Raw genomic sequence first — 19,979 nt, 5'->3', positions numbered from 1 at the left:
AATAGAAATAGATAAGTAAGGCCGTATGATACTATTTTAATGAAAAATGGCATTATCTATGCCCTGAACGTTTTTTGAGGTGTGGACTGTCTGTCTGATGGGGTATTCCACAGTAGCCATTCTTTCAACTGAAAGTTGCAAAATGTTGACAATTGACTTACGTACAATATGACTGCAACAGAACGATTTTGAAAACTTGTTTTTCTTTTAAAATGAAAATTCGCACTTCGTGAAAATTGCTTCAACGATGTAAAACTGGTATTTTCTGATCAGAATTGAGCAATAAGCACCATTTTAAGACAAACATGGCATATTATTTGCATATTTTGGGCAAATTTGAGATTTTTTCGGAAAGTAGGCAAAATTCTGATTTTTAAGGTGCTTCCCCACATCTCAGTTTTGCATCAGCGTCACCATTTTAGGTAAGAATGACAGAAATCGATTATTTTTCGTGTACTTCTAGCTGTTTCTTGCAAACAAATAATAGAAATAAGATAAGTAAGGCCGTATGATACTATATTTAATGAAAAATTGGCATTATCTATGCCCCTGACACGTTTTTTGCAGGTGTGGACTGTCTGTCTGAATGGGGCATAATTCCAACAGTAGCCATTCTTTCAAACTGAAAGTTGGCAAAATTGTTGACAATTGACTTACGTACAATAATTGACTGCAACAGAACGATTTTGAAAACTTTGGTATTTCTTATAAAATGAAAAATTCGCACTTCGTGAAAATTGCTTCAACCGATGTAAAACTGGTATTTTCTGATCAGAATTGAGCAATAAGCACCATTTTAAGACAAACATGGCATATTATTTGCATATTTTGGGCAAATTTGAGATTTTTTCGGAAAGTAGGCAAAATTCTGATTTTTAAGGTGATTCCCCACATCTCAGTTTTGCATCAGCGTCACCATTTTAGGTAAGAATGACAGAAATCGATTATTTTTCGTGTACTTCTAGCTGTTTCTTGCAAACAAATAATAGAAATAAGATAAGTAAGGCCGTATGATACTATATTTAATGAAAAATTGGCATTATCTATGCCCCTGACACGTTTTTTGCAGGTGTGGACTGTCTGTCTGAATGGGGCATAATTCCAACAGTAGCCATTCTTTCAAACTGAAAGTTGGCAAAATTGTTGACAATTGACTTACGTACAATAATTGACTGCAACAGAACGATTTTGAAAACTTTGGTTTTTCTTATAGGCATGAAGGGGGCAATTAGCCGGATATGCCTCCGTGGTCCACTCGAATGTAGTCCATATCAATATATAGTGCAATTTTCCCGCCTAGTAAAGGCCATTTTCATGCCAGATATAAGCTTTATTTGTGCTTGATTGTAAAAAGGAATGTCCGCAGATGATTTTAAGCTACGTTATATGCTTCAGAAGATGATTGGAAGCTGCCTTGTAAAATGAAAGTGAAAGTAGGTATTTCCTGATGTCTACCTACGCAATATTAACGTTTTCATCACGTGTCTCAGTCACGTGACCATGGTTTCACTGCATTATGGTCAACCCCATATTCTTTTGGTATATTTTGATTGCCTAAAGACAGACCTTCAAGACAAGGGTAGTCTCGCAGGAAGTGAAAGGCTAGAAATCTTGATAAAAATATGTTATAAGTTGTTAATTTTATATAGAAAATAGCAGCGGATGCATTTAATACCTTCATACCTCAATGAATTTCTCGGTAGGATACCATAGTGCTTAAATGCGAATTTCACAAAAATCAGATCTAATGACACACCGTAAAAATGGGGGACAATACTTTGATGCCAAAAAATCGTCGTTATTTTCTAGCTGCAATAGGAATAACATTTCTTGTGACACATTTTAGTCATAAACTTTTTAAGTATTATTTCCTGTCAAATGGAAACACTCAAAACGATACAGAATCTGAAAGGTTAGCATTTATAATAAGTTTTCGCGACGTTGACTTTCACATTTTTTATCACAATTTGACACGAAGGGGTTAAGCTTGTATCAGTTAGTCTCAGATGTTCAGCACGAATCATGAAAACTGTTAAACACATAATGGTTGAAACTAGTTGCTGCATGTTTGAAAAAAAAAGTAAAAACTAAAATCGCAATTAGAGTCAGTGTACCCGGTTTCGCACACATTTCCTAAGAATACCTTCCTATCTAGCTAAAAATGATTAAATTTGAATTTACCTCTATATGTTTTAATAAACACACTTATTTCGGTTTGAAACACGCTACTTTCACTTCCCGCTACAATGACGTCATACCTCTTAGTGTACTTGATTCGGATAACATATTTTGACCAGTTGTTGCATTTAAGTGTACCCGGTTTCGCACACCCTGCTATTTATAGAACTCAGTGATAACAATGCAGTTACTCAACAGAAAAATATTAATTAACTTTTTAACCATTTATATAATTCAATTTAAACATGTATTTTCCCATAAAACATCTGAAAGTGAAATTTAAAAGCAGTTATGAAAGTGAAAGCTAGGTACCTAACCCTGTTTTTACTTCTAAAAGCAGAAAAGGCTAAAACTACTGAATACATGAAACAAAAATAAAACAATAGAAGCTGTTGAATCACAAAAGAACACCACAAGTCTAATTATTCGATTATGTTCTCTGTTTTAATAAAAACGTAAAGCAAACAATCAAGTTGAAGGCATTTTGCAGGTTGGGAGAACTTCAATAACTGTTGAAATATTTTTCATTTAGGTAAAGTAGTAGGTAAATACTTACCTGTATGATAGAATAGTGATTTTTCAATTTATTTTGCACCTTGTTGTTGTTTGCATAGTCATTTTTTTCATGAAACTTAATATTTTTCAGCTGACCTACTGGTATCCATTGATATTGTTATTGTTTTCGTCTGCACTTACCAGAACGAGGCTCCAGTGGGGAAAGACCCCTTGTGTCAAATTATGTAGGGAATAACTCAGTTTCATGAAACAATAACAAAGAATTGTTAAATTTTCTGTTTTATTCTCACAAATTACATGAATTTACTGGGTGTGCGAAACCGCGTACAGTGCGAAACCGGGTACACTGACTCTATTTGTAGATGTGTTGTATTTTGGTGAAAACCCCCTGCTTCAGTGCTTGCAAGTCAGGTGCTGTACCAACTGAGCTAAACATGCTACAGGTAAACCAGAAGCCTCAAATCTGTACACTCCTCCTCACTTAAATCATATCTTTGAATCATTGAGGGAAGCTTCAGCTGTGCAGCTTCCAACCGAGTATAGCCGAGCTTCAGATACCGCTTGCTCTATTTACTGGCCACATAGCCTTCCTTTAAAGTGGAATTGTAGAGGGGGGCATCAACTGTTCAGTTTCCAACAGAGTATAGCCCCTGTAAACTGCATGCTCTACATAAACTGGCCAAGTGCTGTAGCCCACACTTTCCGATTTACCTTGCCGCCAATGTTTAGTTTGGTGAGAAAGTCGTCTACCCAGTGTAGGACTTGAACATATGACCCCCTGCTTGTAAGTCAGGTGCTCTACCAACTGAGCTAACCAGACTCCTGGTTAACAAGAAGCCTTGAATCACTACAGAAAAGAGATGGCACTATTGTTTATCTGACTGTTAAATATTTAACAGGGGAAGGTGTAAAATGCAGACCACAAAGGGAAAGAGGAGTGCAGACCAGTTGAGTTATATAGTGGATCTGCAAAATGCAGACCACAAAGAATATAATAGGTATTGGAAAACGCAGACCACATAGAATGCGTGAAAATTTGGAAATAGCTGTTATGACACTTGTGTTTTATAAGTGGACATGATATGATGACATTGGAATGTTAATTACAAATTATTGTGAATTTGTAGAACTTCATTGAATAAAGAAACTCATTTTTTTTGTTAGGCCACACCAAATTAATTTCTTGGTCATCTGATTTTTTCCAAAAAATTAAGGAGCGAGCGAGCGAAATAAAAATGAAAATATTTGTTTTTGGATTTCACCTACTTTTGGAGCGGGTGAGGAGTGATTTGAAGAAAAAAATAAAAAACCTTGTCACAAAAGTCAACAAGCACTGCAAAAACATATCAAAATGGCTTGAAAAGACATAAAAGAACCAAAGATCTTTAAATGTTGAAGGTTTAATTACAAACTGTTCCCAAAATACATTACAAACATTTAGACATTTAAACAAACTGGGGGGACAACAGGTGGATACAAGAAAATCTGGCAATTTGACCGTATTTCTAGTGTATAGAACTAATGTGTTTGCTAAGTTTTATCCTAGGCAAGCCAGTACCCTGGCCACATAAAGGGTTTTGCCTTAGATTCTATGTCACTACATAAGAATAAGTAAGCTGTTTCTCTCATGTAGAAATCATTATATATATATGGAAAATTCTGCAATCACCTCGCCAGTACATAAGGTACTCATGACCTATATATCATAGTGTCTGTCAACTTTCAATGCAGTTTCACAAAATACCAGGAAATCCATCATCCACTGATGGCCACATTCACTTGAAATTCAATGACAAATGATATATTGGCAGATACTGTTTGTTAGTACAAGGAAATTATACTGTTGCATAATCGCTGATAAGCAGCAGATAAGACGGGAGTTGTTTATTGGATTGGAGGTGGGTGGGCACTTATATAGTAGCCCATCTAGGCCTTTTAAGACATACCCAAGTAATAAGTTAAAATGTACCCAAAATGTTATAATTTATAAATATAGTTGTATTATATAGCTACAAAGGTAAAACTTTCACAAAATACTAGTGTATTTCTTTTTAACTTAACTTAACTGCCTCGATAGCCTAGTGGTAGAGCGTCCGCTTCGAGTGCGGGAGGTCGTGGGTTCGATCCCCGGCCGCGTCATACCAAAGACGTGAAAAATGGTACCAGTAGCTCCCTTGCTTGGCACTCGGCATTAAAAGGGAAACTGGCCTCTTCTCTCATACCCTCATGGCGATGGTTTCCATCAGGAATGAGGTGTCGAAAGTGATTAATATAAGTTGTAGAACTTCCTTCACAATCGACCTAAAATAAATTCTGTATAAACTAAAGATTCGACTTTTGATATGATAAAAGTCTCCCAAATGATTATTAGACTATGTTGAATTTTAATAATGTATGCAGATAAATTTTGTAAAAAAATAACAACAAAAAAATGAGTCTCTTTATTCAATGAAGTTCTACAAATTCACAATAATTTGTAATTAACATTCCAATGTCATCATATCATGTCCACTTATAAAACACAAGTGTCATAACAGCTATTTCCAAATTTTCACGCATTCTATGTGGTCTGCGTTTTCCAATACCTATTATATTCTTTGTGGTCTGCATTTTGCAGATCCCCTATATAACTCAACTGGTCTGCACTCCTCTTTCCCTTTTTTGTCTGCGTTTTACCCTGTGCCGTGTTAAATCAAACCTTTACAAAATGATCTCCACTCCCTAGAAGCCTGGCAAAATGACTTGTCAGTGGAGTTCAGTCCAGGATCCAGGTAAGTGTGAGGTATTGAGGATAACTTGGAAGAAATCCTAGAAAAATTGCCATGTTTGTTTGAAATACTTTTTATGCCCCACTTCGGTCAGTCTGCCGGTATGTAGACCAATCCGTTTCCGGATGATAACTCAAGAACGCTTGGGCTTAAGATCATGAAAGTTGATTGGGAGGTTGGTCATGATTACCAGCAGTTGAACCCTATAGATTTTGAGATCAGTAGGTCAAAGATCAAGGTCACAGTGACCAGGAACAATTAAAAGATTTCCGGACGATAACTCAAGAATTCTTGGGCCAAGGATCATGAAAGTTGATAGAGAGGTTAATCATGACCAGCAGATGAACCCTATTGATTTTGAGGTCAGTAGGTCAAAGGTCAAGGTTACAGTGACAGGGAACAGTATAACCATTTCCGGACGATTACTTGAGAACGCTTGGGTCTAATTAAAAGGTTTCTGGATGATAACTCAAGGACATTTGGGCCTAGGATCAGGAAAATTGATAGGGAGGTTGGTCATGACCAGCAGATGACCCCTTTTGAATTTGAGGTCATTAAGTCAAAGTTCAAGGTCACATTGGCCAGGAACAATTAAAAGGTTTCCAGACGATAACTCAAGAATGCTTGGGCCAAGGATCATGAAAGTTGATAGAGAGGTTAATCATGACCAGCAGATGAACCCTATTGATTTTGAGGTCAGTAGGTCAAAGGTCAAGGTTACAGTGACAGGGAACAGTTAAACCATTTCCGGACGATTACTTGAAAACGCTTGGGTCTAGGATCATGAAACTTGATAGGGAGATGGAGTATTATACACAGCAAGTATTGTTTAGATTCACGATGCCCGCAGTCGCAGAAATTGTAATATGATTTTGGTATTGTTTGTTCAACTGTTAGAGCGCAGCTTTAAAATTTTTCACCATTAACTTTGAAAATTCTAGGTTGGGGTCTGGACCCCCTGACCTCCCACCCCTAACCCTCAGGATCTGCCCATGATGGAGACCAAGCTTTAGAGTACATTCGTGACTGTTTGGATGTTTGATGTTACTAAAAAAGATAAAACAGCTGATAGCCATACATTGTCACAGTATGGACTTTGTGTTCATCAAGCTGATTTTAAAACTTAGCTTAGATTGTTTTAGGGCCACTAGGGTCAAGGCCATATGTTGAAAACCTGATTTTTAGCTCACCTGAGCCAAAGGCTCATGGTGAGCTTTTGTGACCGCTCAGTGTCAGTTGTGCGTCGTGCGTCCGTCAACGTTTTCTAAAAAATCTTCTTCTTGAAAACCACTGGGCAGAATTACACCAAACTTCACAGGAATGATCCTTGGGTGGTCCCCTTTCAAAATTGTTCAAAGAATTTAATGGCGTGCAGAACTCTGGTTGCCATGGCAACCGAAAGTAAAAAATTGAAAAATCTTCTTGTTCAAAACTGTAAGGCATAGAGCTTTGATATTTGGCGTGTGACATCATCTTATAGTCCTCTATCAAGATTGTTGAAATTGTGCCCCTGGGTTGAAAAGAGGCCCTGCTCCGGGGGTCAAAAGCTTTACATAGACTTATATAGTAAAAACATTTGAATCTTGTCTAAAACCACATGACTTAGACCTTTGATATTTTGTATGTAGTATTGCCTTGTGGTTCTCTACCAAAAGTGTTCATACTATGCCCCTGGGGTGAAAAGAGGCCCTAACCGGGGGGTCTCATGTTTTACATAGACTTACATAGGAAAAAAATCTTTAGAAATCTTCTTGCCTGAAACTGCAAGGCCTCAGTTTTGATATTAAGTATGTTGCCTTTCCTAGTGTTTCTCTACCAAGATTGTTCAAATTACGTCCCTAGGGTGAAAAGAAGCCCTGCCCTTGGGGTACCAAGTTTAACATAGACGCTCTATGAAAAAAAATAAAGATCTTCTTGTCTGAATGTTCAAGGCCTAGGCATTTGATATTTGGTGTGTAACATAGCCTGGTGGATCTCTAACAAGTCTGTTCAATTTATTCCCCTGGGGTGAAAAGAGGCCCCATCCTGGGGGTCACTTGTTATAATTATGAGTTATATAGGAAAAAATTCTTAAGAAATTATCAGGTCGTATTTCCTAGACTGTTTAATTATTATTACCTGATGACCCAAGCAATTAGGGATCACTTGACTGTGACCTTGACCTACTGACCTACTTTCTTGTTTTTAGCTTACCTGAGCAATTCTGATCGCTCGATGTCGGGTGTCAGTCGTCTGTCTGTCGTCCGTCAACATTTAGCTTGTGTATGCGATATAGGCTGTATTTTTCAACTGATCTTCATGAAATTTAGTCAGAATGATTACCTTGATGAAAATGGTTCATCTGGGGTCAAAAACTAGGTCACTAGGTCAAATCAAGGAAAAACCTTGTGTATGCGATAGAGGCAGTATTTTTCGATTGATCTTCATGAGTATTGGTCAGAATGATTACCTTGATGAAATCTAGGCCAAGTTCGAAAATGGGTCATCTGGGGGCAAAAACTAGGTCAAATAAAAGAAAAGCCTTGTGTATGCGATCTAGGTTGATTTTAAATATGGGTCATCTGGGGTCAAGAAGTAGGTCAATAGGTCAAATCAAAGAAAAAAACTTGTGTATGCAATAGAGGCTGTATTTTTCAATTGATCCTTATGAAATTTGGTCAGAATGATTGCCTTGATGAAATCTAGGCTGAGTTTGAAAATGGGTCATCTGGGGTCAAAAACTAGGTCACTAGGTCAAATCAAGGAAAAACCTTGTGTATGCGATAGAGGCTGTATTTTTCAATTGATCTTCATGAATTTTGGTCAGAATGTTTACCTTGATGAAATCTAGGCAGATTTCAAATATGGGTCATCTGGGATAAAAAACTAGGTTACTAAATCAAATCAAAGAAAAAACCTTGTGTTTGCGATAGAGGCTGTATTTTTCAATTGATCTTCATAAAATTAGTCAGGATGATTGCCTTGATGAAATCTAGGTCAAGTTTGAATATGGGTCAGCTGCGGTCAAAAACTAGGTCACTAGGTCAAATCAAAGAAAAACCTTGTGTATGCAATAGAGGCTGTATTTTTCAATTAGTCTTCATGAATTTTGGTCAAAATGATTGCCTTGATGAAATCTAGGTCAAGTTTGAAAATGGGTCATCTGGGGTAAAAAAGTAGGTCACTAGGTCAAATCAAAGAAAAACTTTGTGTATGCGATAGAGATTGTATTTTTTGCAATTGATCTTCGTAAAATTTGGCCAGAATGAATGCCTTGATAAAATCTAGATCAAGTTCGAATATGGGTCATCTGGGGTCAAAAACTAGGTCACTAGGTCATATCTAAGAAAATACTTGTTTAAACTCAAAAGACCACATTTTTGGTCCAATCTTAATGAAAATTGGCCAGAATATTTGTTTCCATGAAATCACTAGGTCAAACATGTTTACAGTGTTATGATATGGTGTGTTTCTCAGGTGAGCGACCTAGGGCCATCTTGGCCCTCTTGTTTAAGATGCAGCCTTGAAATTTGGATGACATGTACAGTTTTGCACAGCAATCTTAAAACTGTCTTTAAGTGACCATGAATATGACCTACTGACCTACTCTCTAATGTTTTAGCATCAGAAACATTGGCTCATATTACTCAGGTGAGTGATTCAGGGTCATCAAGACCCTCTTGTTTGACATTGACTTGTTTCTTGTTTCATATTTAACTTTTTATTGGCTTTTCAGGAACAAAGCTTAATCATCAGTTGATAAAGTATGGGTAGAAGACGTAAAACAGATAATATAGTTTCGGATAATCAGGTGCCAGGCACAAGCAGACAGAGAAAAACCCATGGACTCATTGATGAAAGAAAGCCAGGTACAGGTAAAGTAAAAGGAAGGCCTAGTACCAGGAAGGATGTTTCCAGTAATTTAGAGAAGCTGAAGAAGAATATTTCAAGAAGAAGAGAGGGAGGACGAAAACTGGGAACCAGAACAGAGTTGAAAAGATCAAGGTCACGAGAATCAGGTGCTCCTGTTATTCATGAGAAAAATGTGATCAATGCTGCTAAGAGAAACATGGTTCAGGAAAGGTGTTACTTGAGGAACCGTGTTGTAGCAACCTCAGCTTCAAGCCCAGCTTCCGTTGTACCATCTGCTGCAAAAAGGAAGAAAAATAGAAAAACATCGAATTTCATAAAGAAGACCAAGAAAAGGGGGAAGAAATCGGGTCTTGTTAAAGATAGAAACGACAGTTCAAAGTCAAAGGTTGGTACAAAAAGGAAGAGGAAGAGTACGGAAAGTGCTTCATATTTAGATGGAGGAATTTCTGGTGATGAGCGACCTTGTAAAAGGTCAAGGACACAGTTACCTGCTACCGTGACAACCAGGTCAATGAGAGCAAAGAAGGTTGGAGTGACTCGTTTCATTTTTGATAAAGTTTGTAACTGTTCAGAGAATGTTTATTTTTCCATTTTTACCGACGGGGGTCTAATCAGAGGATGTCCTTGCGGTAAAAGATATGAACAATTCATGAAACTGACAGGCGGGTTTGAAACCTTTCTTAATAGAGATGCTTCAGGCAAAGATAAGAAGTCAAGAAATGCAGTGGATTATTTTAATGTACTGTCTGTTGAGATGATATGCTATATATTTCAATATTTGACTCTGAAAGAGATGTTACGGTTTGAATCGTTGTCAAAAAAGCTTCAGAAAGCTGTCCAGGCTAGTTTATCAATACGAGAGGAAATCGATTTCAACGAGGATGTCTGTGATAAGAGACTTTTTGAGAATAATCTACCAAATATGACAAACAAAATGTTTTCCAGTCTTCTCAGTAAGTTGCCAAGGTTACGGTTTATTTATAACTTTCATCCAGCAAACATTTCATCGTACCTAAATGTGAGTTCGGATGTTTTAACTGTTGCAGCAGTTGTTGATACTCTTGTTGCGTGTAAATCATTAGAAGGTATAGAAATATCAAACATGGATCTACTAGAAAATATTGTGTCAAAAACCTCTCATCCGAAGATTATTGGGAAGTTTCAGAACCGTAATCCACAGTTTCCGGTGCTAAATGGCAGTACGACGGTGCTGAAAGATGATTCGAGAATTACAAATCTTCATCTAGTCGGTTGTTCTGTGTACTACATGCCACAAATGGACAGTCACCTGGAGCATCTTTACTTGAGGTAGGTGTGCAAGATATGTAATGCCAGGAAAAAAACCCACGCTGGTTAGGGTTACCTGACTTACCCTTAAATTAGGCCCCAACCAGAGTGTTTTTCATTTTGATGGAACAATGAGACTGTTGTGCTGTCAGAATGGAATTTTAGGGAATTTGGTAACATTTGTTAAAATTCAGTCATATGAAATTTGAATTATAGCTATATTTATTTTATGGAACTTTCTCTATAAATTAAATAATTGAAGGAAAAAAAATAGGAACGAAAAAAATGCATATTTACTGTTTTTTTCCCCATCAGAATGATAATCCTTAACTCTGATTTTTTTATGGCCTAACGAGAAAGTTTTACTTCAGTCGTGTAGAAAATGGAACGCTCAGTTGAATCATTTTCGAGATTATTACCTCAAAATTGCTGAAGCTGATTGGTTGATCCTGATCTCATTTTGAAATTGACCAATAGGAAGCCTCCATTTTGAATTTGGTCTCCATTACTCTCCAAACTCAATTTACATCTTTACACCCAGGGTGTGGCTCCAAGGCAATGAAAGCCAGAGAGATTATTCAAATTATCAGCCTCCAGGCCGAGTGTAGAGTAATCTTTATGCGCTACAACAACAGTTACTGTAGATCTTGATATGCATTGGTTCCAAGAGTATGAAACTGAATAAGGGTACCAGTCTAAATGAAGCCTTGCCATTGGTCAAGTTCTAGGTTATGCTTGAAGAAGCCAATCAGATTAATTTGTCTCCAGATTTCACTTAAAAGCTTGGAACCTTGGACTTTGATGTCTTAAACATATATGTATTAATTTTGCTTGAAACTTAAAAGTGTACAAGAGCCCTTAAAAGAGTATATGATTTTGGTTCTTACAGAGAAAAACTGGAACATATTTTTCTATTGAAATGTCTAGCTCATGAATTCCTTTGTCTTATTCTAGGATGGTGAAATTCGTCCATCATCATCCATTCAAGGATTTCTCAGCGTGCAAGTTAAAGACATTTGTGATGTCACATTGCATTGGTCCAAGCAGTGCACTCAAGTACATTCCGTTACTGAGTGCTCTCGCAGAAGCAAGAGGATTGAAACGTCTCGAGCTACAGAGAGTCCCAGTCTTAGGTAATTGTTGATTTTTATGCCCCCGAAGGGAGGCATGTAGTTTTTGAACCGTCTGTCGGTCTGTCAGTCTGTCTGTCCGCAATTTTTGTGTCCGGTCCGTATCTTTGTCATCGATGGATGGATTTTCAAATAACTTGGCGTGAATGTTTACCACAGTAAGACGACATGTCGCGCGCAAGACCCAGGTCTGTAGCTCAAAGGTCAAGGTCACACTTAGACGTTAAAGGATAGTGCATTGATGGGCGTGTCCGGTCCATATCTTTGTCATCGATGGATGGATTTTCAAATAACTTGGCATGAATGTGTACCACAGTAAGACGACATGTCACGCGCAAGACCCAGGTCCGTAGCTCAAAGATCAAGGTCACACTTAGACGTTAAAGGATAGTGCATTGATGGGCGTGTCCAGCCCATATCTTTGTCATCCATGGATGGATTTTCAAATAACTTGGCATGAATGTGTACCACGGTAAGACGACGTGTCGCGCGCAAGACCCAGGTCTGTAGCTCAAAGGTCAAGGTCACACTTAGACGTTAAAGGTCATTTTTCATGATAGTGCATTTATTGGCGTGTCCGGTCCATATCTTTGTCATTCATGCATGGATTTTAAAATAACTACGCATGAATGTGTGACACATTAAGACGACGTGTCGCACGCAAGACCCAGCTCCGTAGGTCAAAGGTCCTGAACTCTAACATCGGCCATAACTATTCATTCAAAGTGCCATCGGGGGCATGTGTCATCCTATGGAAACAGCTCTTGTTTGTTTTTTTTTGTAATTGGACCTTTTCCATTACAATTGGGAAAATTGCTTCGTAAAACATCAAAATTGTGAATTGTTAAAAAAGTGATATTTGATTTTTTATTCAGATATTACATTTAAGAAAAAATTGGTCATAAATGCATTAAGTTGCTAGTATATTTGCCATAATGTATTTCAAATTTCTGTGGATTCATATTGACAGTCTTGGTTAAAAAAATTTAACATAATTTTTTCTTTTATTCAAACCTTTCACTCGGTTAATCGGATCCGATTCGATAACTATGTAAAACCGGTTTCAATTTTGCAAAACCGCTTATTGCTCTTAAACAATACACATCACAAATCGTGCTTTATCTTTATATATTTTTAGCTCATCTGATTTTTTGAAAAAAAATGATGAGTTATTGTCATCACTTGAGCGGTTGTCGGCGTCGGCGTCGGCGTCGGTGTCGGCGTCGGCGTCTGCGTCGGCGTTGCCTGGTTAAGTTTTATGTTTAGGTCAGCTTTTCTCCTAAACTATCAAAGCTATTGCTTTGAAACTTGGAATACTTGTTCACCATCATAAGCTGACCCTGTATAGCAAGAAACATAACTCCATCTTGCTTTTTGCAAGATTTATGGCCCCTTTTGTACTTAGAAAATATCAGATTTCTTGGTTAAGTTTTATGTTTAGGTCAACTTTTCTCCCAAACTGTCAAAGCTATTGCTTTGAAACTTGGAATACTTGTTCACCATCATAAGCTGACCCTGTACAGCAAGAAACATAACTCCATCTTGCTTTTTGCAAGATTTATTGCCCCTTTTGGACTTAGAAAGTCAGTTTTCTTGGTTAAGTTTTATGTTTAGGTCAGCTTTTATCCTAAACTATCAAAGCTATTGCTTTAAAAACTTGCAACACTTGTTCACCATCATAAGTTGACCCTGTACAGCAAGAAACATAACTCCATCCTGCTTTTTGCAAGATTTATGGCCCCTTTTGGACTTAGAAAATATCAGATTTCTTGGTTAAGTTTTATGTTTAGGTCAACTTTTTCTCTTAAACTATCAAAGCTATTGCTTTGAAACTTGCAACACTTGTTCACCATCATAAGCTGACCCTGTACAGCAAGCAGCGTAACTCCATCCTGATTTTTGCAATAATTATTGCCCCTTTTGGACTTAGAAAATCATTTTCTTGGTTGAGTATTATGTTTAAGTCAACTTTTCTCATAAACTATCAAAGCTATTGCTTTAAAACTTGCAACAGTTTTTCACCATCATAAGTGGACGCTGTACATCAAGAAACATAACTCTATCCTGCTTTTTGCAAGAATGATGGCCCTTTTTAGACTTAGAAAATCATGGGTAGGACAATATTTCTATTACACAAAAAAAATCAGATGAGCGTCAGCACCCGCAAGGCGGTGCTCTTGTTTTGACTGGTCAGCACATTGACCCACAGTATATCTCTGCTAAAACACATCCCATAACGTAATCAATAGTCTCGGATTTGCCTGACAGGATATGTTCAAAATGAAATTCACCAAAAATATTATTTATTAATTTTTAAACTGCTTGCAAACGATAAAGTATTAAGTTCTTAATGAAGTTGACTGCTTGAAGTACCTTGATACGGTCATCAGGAAAGCAAAGAGCATTTTCAATATGGGGCTGATTAACCGGTTCGATTCGATTTCATACAAATAATTAACCAGTTTCAAAATTTTGAAATCGTCCCGGCCCTAATTTAAAGTACATTGAAATTCACCAATTGTCTTTGTAGTTTATGACAATTTAGGTACAGTTTTTCAATTTAGTTCATTATCCTACTAATTGATTGCTTACTTTGTAAAACTCCTGAACATGTGAAATATTACCATCATACACTGTCAATGCTAACGGTTTAAAGAGGCAAATTTCTATTTTAAAATTATAATACAGTGTCAAAAATTGATAAAATGTTGGTTGAGAAATCAGCAAAGAGACATTTTCATGCCTAAAAGCTTTCGAATAGGACATTTTGTATAAAACTGCAGACGTAATTTGTCACGCATAATAATAATTACGTTATATAGGTATCAGATATCATAGACATATCTTATTATTGTACTTAAATGTATGAAATAATCAATTATGGCATGGTTCCGGTGTTGTAGAAAATATAATAGAAAACAAACAATTACCTAGTTAAATCCTATGTGTAAAGCCCAGGTTTGACACCAGTACAAGTTGTAAGATATTACAGTATTTGACAACCAATTCACAGTGAGATAAATATGTTCTTTCTAACAATTTTTTTAATGGCCTAATAAGTAACTAAACTCTACTATGTATTATATTTCAGATGACCTTAAACAACATTCTAAAAATTTTCAAATCAAGATTTCAGTGCAATACTTGGAATTAGATGTCGTTGAAATATATCAACTGTCACGCAATGTTTTTACTTTTTAGCTCACCTGAGCCAAAGGCTCATGGTGAGCTTTTGTGACTGGTCAATGTCTGTCGTGCATCATGCAGTGTAGTCGTCCGTCATCAGGCGTCCGTTGTGTGTCCGTCAACATTTTCTAAAAAGATCTTCTTGTAAACAACTGGGCAGAATGACACCAAACTTCACAGGCATGATCCTTGTGTGGTTCCCTTTCAAAATTGTTCAAAGAATTCCATTCCATTCAGGACTCTGGTTGCCATGGCAACCGAAAGGAAAAACATTAGAAATCTTCTTGTCCAAAACTGCAAGGCATAGAGCCTTGATATTTGGCATGTGACGTTATCTAATGATCCTCTATTAAGATTGTTCAAATTGTGCTCCTGGGATGAAAAGAGGCCCCACCCTGGGGGTCCCAAGTTTTACACAGACTTATGTAGCAAAAAGCTTTAAAAATCTTCTTGTCTGAAACTACAAGACCTAGGCCTTTGATATTTTGTATGTAGCAGTGCCTTATGGTCCTGTGTGAAGATTGTTCAAATTGTGCCCCTGGGATGAAAAGAGGCCCCACCCCGTTGGTCCCAAGTTTTACCAAGACTTATATAGGAGAAAACTTTAAAAATCTTCTTGTTTGAAACTGAAAGACTTAGGCTTTTGATATTTGGTATGTAGCATTGCCTAGTGGACCTCTAACAGAATTGTTCAAATTATGCCCCATGGGTAAAAAGAGGCCCAACCTTGGGGGTCACTTGTTATATGAGTTATTAGGAAAAAATACTTCAAAAATTATCAGATCATATTTCCTAGACTGTTTAATTATATTTACCTGATGTACCCAAGTGATTACGAGTCACCTCACTGTGACCTTGAACTACTAACCTACTTTCTTGTTTTTTAAGATACAGCCTTGAAATTTGGATGACATGTACAGTTTTGCATACTGATCTTAAAACTGACTTTCAGTGACCATGAATTTGACCTACTGACCTACTTTCTAATATTTTAGGGGCCTCCGTGGCCGAGTGGTTAAGGTCGCTGACTTCAAATCACTTGCCCCTCATCGATGTGGGTTCGAGCCTCACTCGGGATGTTGAATTCTTCATTTGAGGAAGCCATCCAGCTGGCTTACAGAAGGTCGGTGGTTCTACCCAGGTGCCCGCTTGTGATGAAATAATGCACGGAGGGGCACCTGGGGTCTTTCGTCACCATCAAAGCTGGAAAGTCGCCATATGACCTAAAATGTGTCGGTGCAACGTTAAACCCAAAACAAACAAAAAACAAAAAACTGTCTAATATTTTAGCATCAGCTTACCATTTGAACATATGGCTCATATTACTCAGGTGAGCGATTCAGGGTCATCATGACCCTCTTGTTTTTAAGATTCAGTATTGTTGGTACAATGTTTACCCACTGCTTATGTTAAAGCCTGCAATTCATACTTTGTCACTTCGCCACTGTGATCATGCGCTTCGCCATGGTTATCTAGGGCTTTGCATATGGCTAACAAAGGCTGCATGAAGCACGATATCAGGGTGGCGAAACCACGAAAGAAATTCAAAAGATGTGAAAACATTTTGCAGAATACTGTTTTATAGTTGTAAAAAAGATGAAGGAAATACCTTTAACAAAGTTGATGTAATGTAGATGCTTTCCCTATGCAAGGTATCAGTTTCATATTTGGTACATTTGTATCAGTGTCATGAAACTTAGTAAGTCCTTGTTGACTCGTCTAGTATTCAGTTTCTAGACTTGGCAGCTAATAGACTAAGTATCGTATTTATACTTACAGACATATCTCTTGAATGATATATCCAATCACAATGATATTTTGAAAGTTTGTCACCATTTGTTATGAATTGATACTTGCTCAGATGTAACATGGATTGCTAAACCACATAATGCACGTGCAATATCTAGTAAAATAAAACAAAAATAAGAAAGAATAAGGTAAACAAAAATAAGAAAGAATAAGGTTTTGCTTCAAATACATGCTAAAATGCACACATTTTGCTGTTCTTACATTAATAAACAAGACCCCCACCCCTATTACCTCTGTGGACCATGAAAAATGCCCTAGCTACGCACCTGTATTATTCAGGAAGAGTAATTCAGGTTATATTTTCAGGGCTAGTGATTAGAATACATTTTCAAGGGGATTAATTCAGCATATATATTTTCAGGGGGAGTAATCCAACATTTATGCGAAGATAACTGGCAAGATGGAGGGTTTAGGCGACTGAACAGTATCACAATGGGGGAGTGTAAGAATGCTCTTGATGTTGATCTGGGCTTTCTGATTATAGCTGCAGCTGCACAGTAAGTAAAATGGAGTTTAATTGAGATTGGTGGTCTTGTGTATAAGGTGTAGTGGCTCAACCATGAGGATGTTGATTCAAGCCCTAATTGGGAGCATGACTGCACCTTCCCATGATATCACACCTGTACTGGTTTCTGCAGATTCCTGAGTGTGATTTAAATAAGCTTGTGTACAGTTTTAATTATAAGTCAGCTGGAAATGTATTTTTTCTTTGGTTTGAATTTCTTAGCTTGGTTCAGTAGAGAAATCTATGAATGCATAATTTCAGATTTCTAATTTTGATGTCATAATTTCATGTTGCGCGTGTGACATCATTTAAATGTGTGCTGTGTATTTTTTTTTTATGTAAGAATTGTCATTTTATTCAGGTTATTGAAAAAATTCATGATATTTATATAATATTAATATGTGTAGGTAGCTATGTAATAAAGGGGGCCGCTGTGGCCCGAGTGGTTAAGGTTGCTGACTTCAAATCACTTGCCCCTCATCGATGGCGTTTGGAGTCTTACTTTAGGCGTTGAATTCTACATGTGAGGAAGGTCAGTGGTTTTACCCAGGTGCCCACTTGTGATGAAATAATGCATGGATGGGAATTGGGGTCTTCCTCCAACATAAAAGCTGGAAAGTCGCCATATGACCTATAATTGTGTTGGTGCGACATTAAACCCAACAAAAAACCAACCAAAAAAACCAACAAAAAACCTATGTTATAATAAGATTATTAGCTTTGCCTCGGGGAAAATTGCAGCTGTCACACAATATTCCTGCTGCAGAACTAGTGCATATTTCTTGATACAGAGCTTATAACTGGTAAGTCTTATATTTTGTCCAAAAAATATGCATTGGTATAATGGGCTGCACCATGAAAAAACCAACATAGTACATTTGCGACCAGTATGGATCTAGACCAGCCTGCATATCTGCGCAGTCTGGTCAGGATCCATGCTGTTCGCTTTCAAAACCTATTGCAATTAGAGAAAACATTAGCAAACGGCATGGAACCTGACGAGACTGCATGAATGCACAGGTTGGTCTGCATCCATGCTAGTCGCAAATGCACTGGTGGTTAGGGTTTTCCCATGGTGCGGCTCATTATGTATTTCAGTATTGAAGCATTGAGGATACAGCCCAGTCTCACAAAAGATGCAGTATTTTCAGCTCTGGCGATAGCTGATGTCACAATCAACCCGGGATTTGAAGAGCTTTGTCTAGGATGGAAGGAGGCCGTCCCATTTAATGGTTTGTATGAATGTAGCTGTTAAACCCGTAGAATATTTTACAAGCAAAATTCAGTTCAGTTGTTATTTACGGTAGCTAATTTGATTCTGCCCAGTGATGTTTTTGAGATTATTATTAGTATTCAAGTGTAAATGTAGTTTATAAGGATTGATTTAGTTTTATGTTTTCTGTTTATACAGAAAATTGGACCAATGCGGAGCTGGTAGCGGAGGGCCTAGCAGATCTTCCAGAGTCGCAGTCTCGCATTACTGACTCTGGTATGCGGCTTGTTGGACAGTGTTTTCAGCCATTGAAGAAGTTAGAGATACACAATTGTCCAAATTTGATCAATCCTTTACTGTGGTTGACTCCTGGTAAGTACTTACGATTTCTGCATTTGATTGGCCTAATAATCGCTGTGTTCTTTCAGTTGCTTTGTGAAATGTGAGGGGCCATTAGACTTGAGGATAAAATGTTGTTTGAATTTTTAAAAAAGTGGTATTTGTGATTACAGTCTTATATATATATATTTGTATTAGGTGTAAAATCTTGATATAAAATTATTTATCTAATCAGGCTGTAAGCCAGCCCAAAATTTATGTTCTGTCAGAAATGTGCAGACAGACCATTTGTGGTGGGGTAGTGTGCATCAGTGTGGAGGAGAGGAGGTCTGTAGGAATGTTCCTACAGGAAAAATGTGATTTAAGCTGGGGATTTGACTTCTTTTGCTTTTAAGCTGGACTTTTCGAAGAAAAAGTAGAGCTATTATACTCGCCTTGGATTTGGCGTCAGCGTCGCTGTTGGTTGAAGTTTTTGATAAAGTCAAATATCTCTGTTACTATCAAAGCTATTGACTTGAAACTTAAAATAGTTATTTACTATCAAAGTCTACACCAGGAGAAATAATCCCCATAACTCTGATTTAAATTTTGACAGAATTATGCCCCTTTTTATGCCCCCCTTCGAAGAAGGAGGGGTATATTGTTTTGCAGATGTCTGTCGCTCGGTTGGTCAGAATGTAGACCTGTCCGTTTCCGGATGATAACTCAAGAACTCTTGGGCCTAGGATCATGAAAGTTGATAGTGAGGTTGGTCATCACCAGCAGATGACCCCTATTGATTTTGAGATCTGTATGTCAAAGGTCAAGGTCACAGTTACCCTGAATAGTAAAACGGTTTCCAGATGATAACTCAAGAACCCTTGGGCCTAGGATCATGAAAGTTGATAGGGAGGTTGGTCATGACCAGCAGATGACCCCTATTGATTTTGAGATCAGTATGTCAAAGTTCAAGGTCACAGTGACCAGGAACAGTTAAATGGTTTCCGGGCAATAACTCAAGAATGCTTGGGTCTAGTGTCAGGAAAATCAATAGTTAGATTGGCCATGACCAGCAGATGACCCCTATTGATTTTGAGGTCATTAGGTCAAAGGTCAAGGTCACATTGGCCAGGAACAGTTAAGGTTTCTGATCTTCTTGTTCAAAACCATAGGGTCTAGGGCTTTGATATTTGGTATGAAGCACAATCTAGTGGTCC

General features: G+C 37.5%; 1 protein-coding gene across 2 annotated transcripts in view; it reads left to right on the top strand.

Annotated features, from left to right (window-relative positions):
- The window catches only part of LOC123557346 (F-box only protein 38-like), a 44,136-nt gene that overhangs the window by 6,840 nt on the left and 17,317 nt on the right, over positions 1–19,979 (top strand). The window contains exons 1-6 of one of the 2 annotated variants that reach the window (XM_045348770.2): positions 1,737–1,912; positions 9,178–10,622; positions 11,556–11,734; positions 17,088–17,223; positions 18,330–18,463; positions 18,643–18,816. In XM_045348770.2, coding sequence (XP_045204705.2) covers positions 9,208–10,622; positions 11,556–11,734; positions 17,088–17,223; positions 18,330–18,463; positions 18,643–18,816 — 2,038 coding nt within the window. In that variant the 5' untranslated portion in view covers positions 1,737–1,912; positions 9,178–9,207. Of the gene's footprint in view, positions 1–1,736; positions 1,913–9,177; positions 10,623–11,555; positions 11,735–17,087; positions 17,224–18,329; positions 18,464–18,642; positions 18,817–19,979 lie in introns of those variants that run through there. The other variant, XM_053525513.1, reaches the window with a different exon arrangement.

This window comes from Mercenaria mercenaria, chromosome 15, assembly GCF_021730395.1.
Source record: "Mercenaria mercenaria strain notata chromosome 15, MADL_Memer_1, whole genome shotgun sequence".
Lineage (NCBI taxonomy): Eukaryota > Metazoa > Mollusca > Bivalvia > Venerida > Veneridae > Mercenaria > Mercenaria mercenaria.
This window is presented reverse-complemented; position numbering and strand designations above follow the sequence as displayed.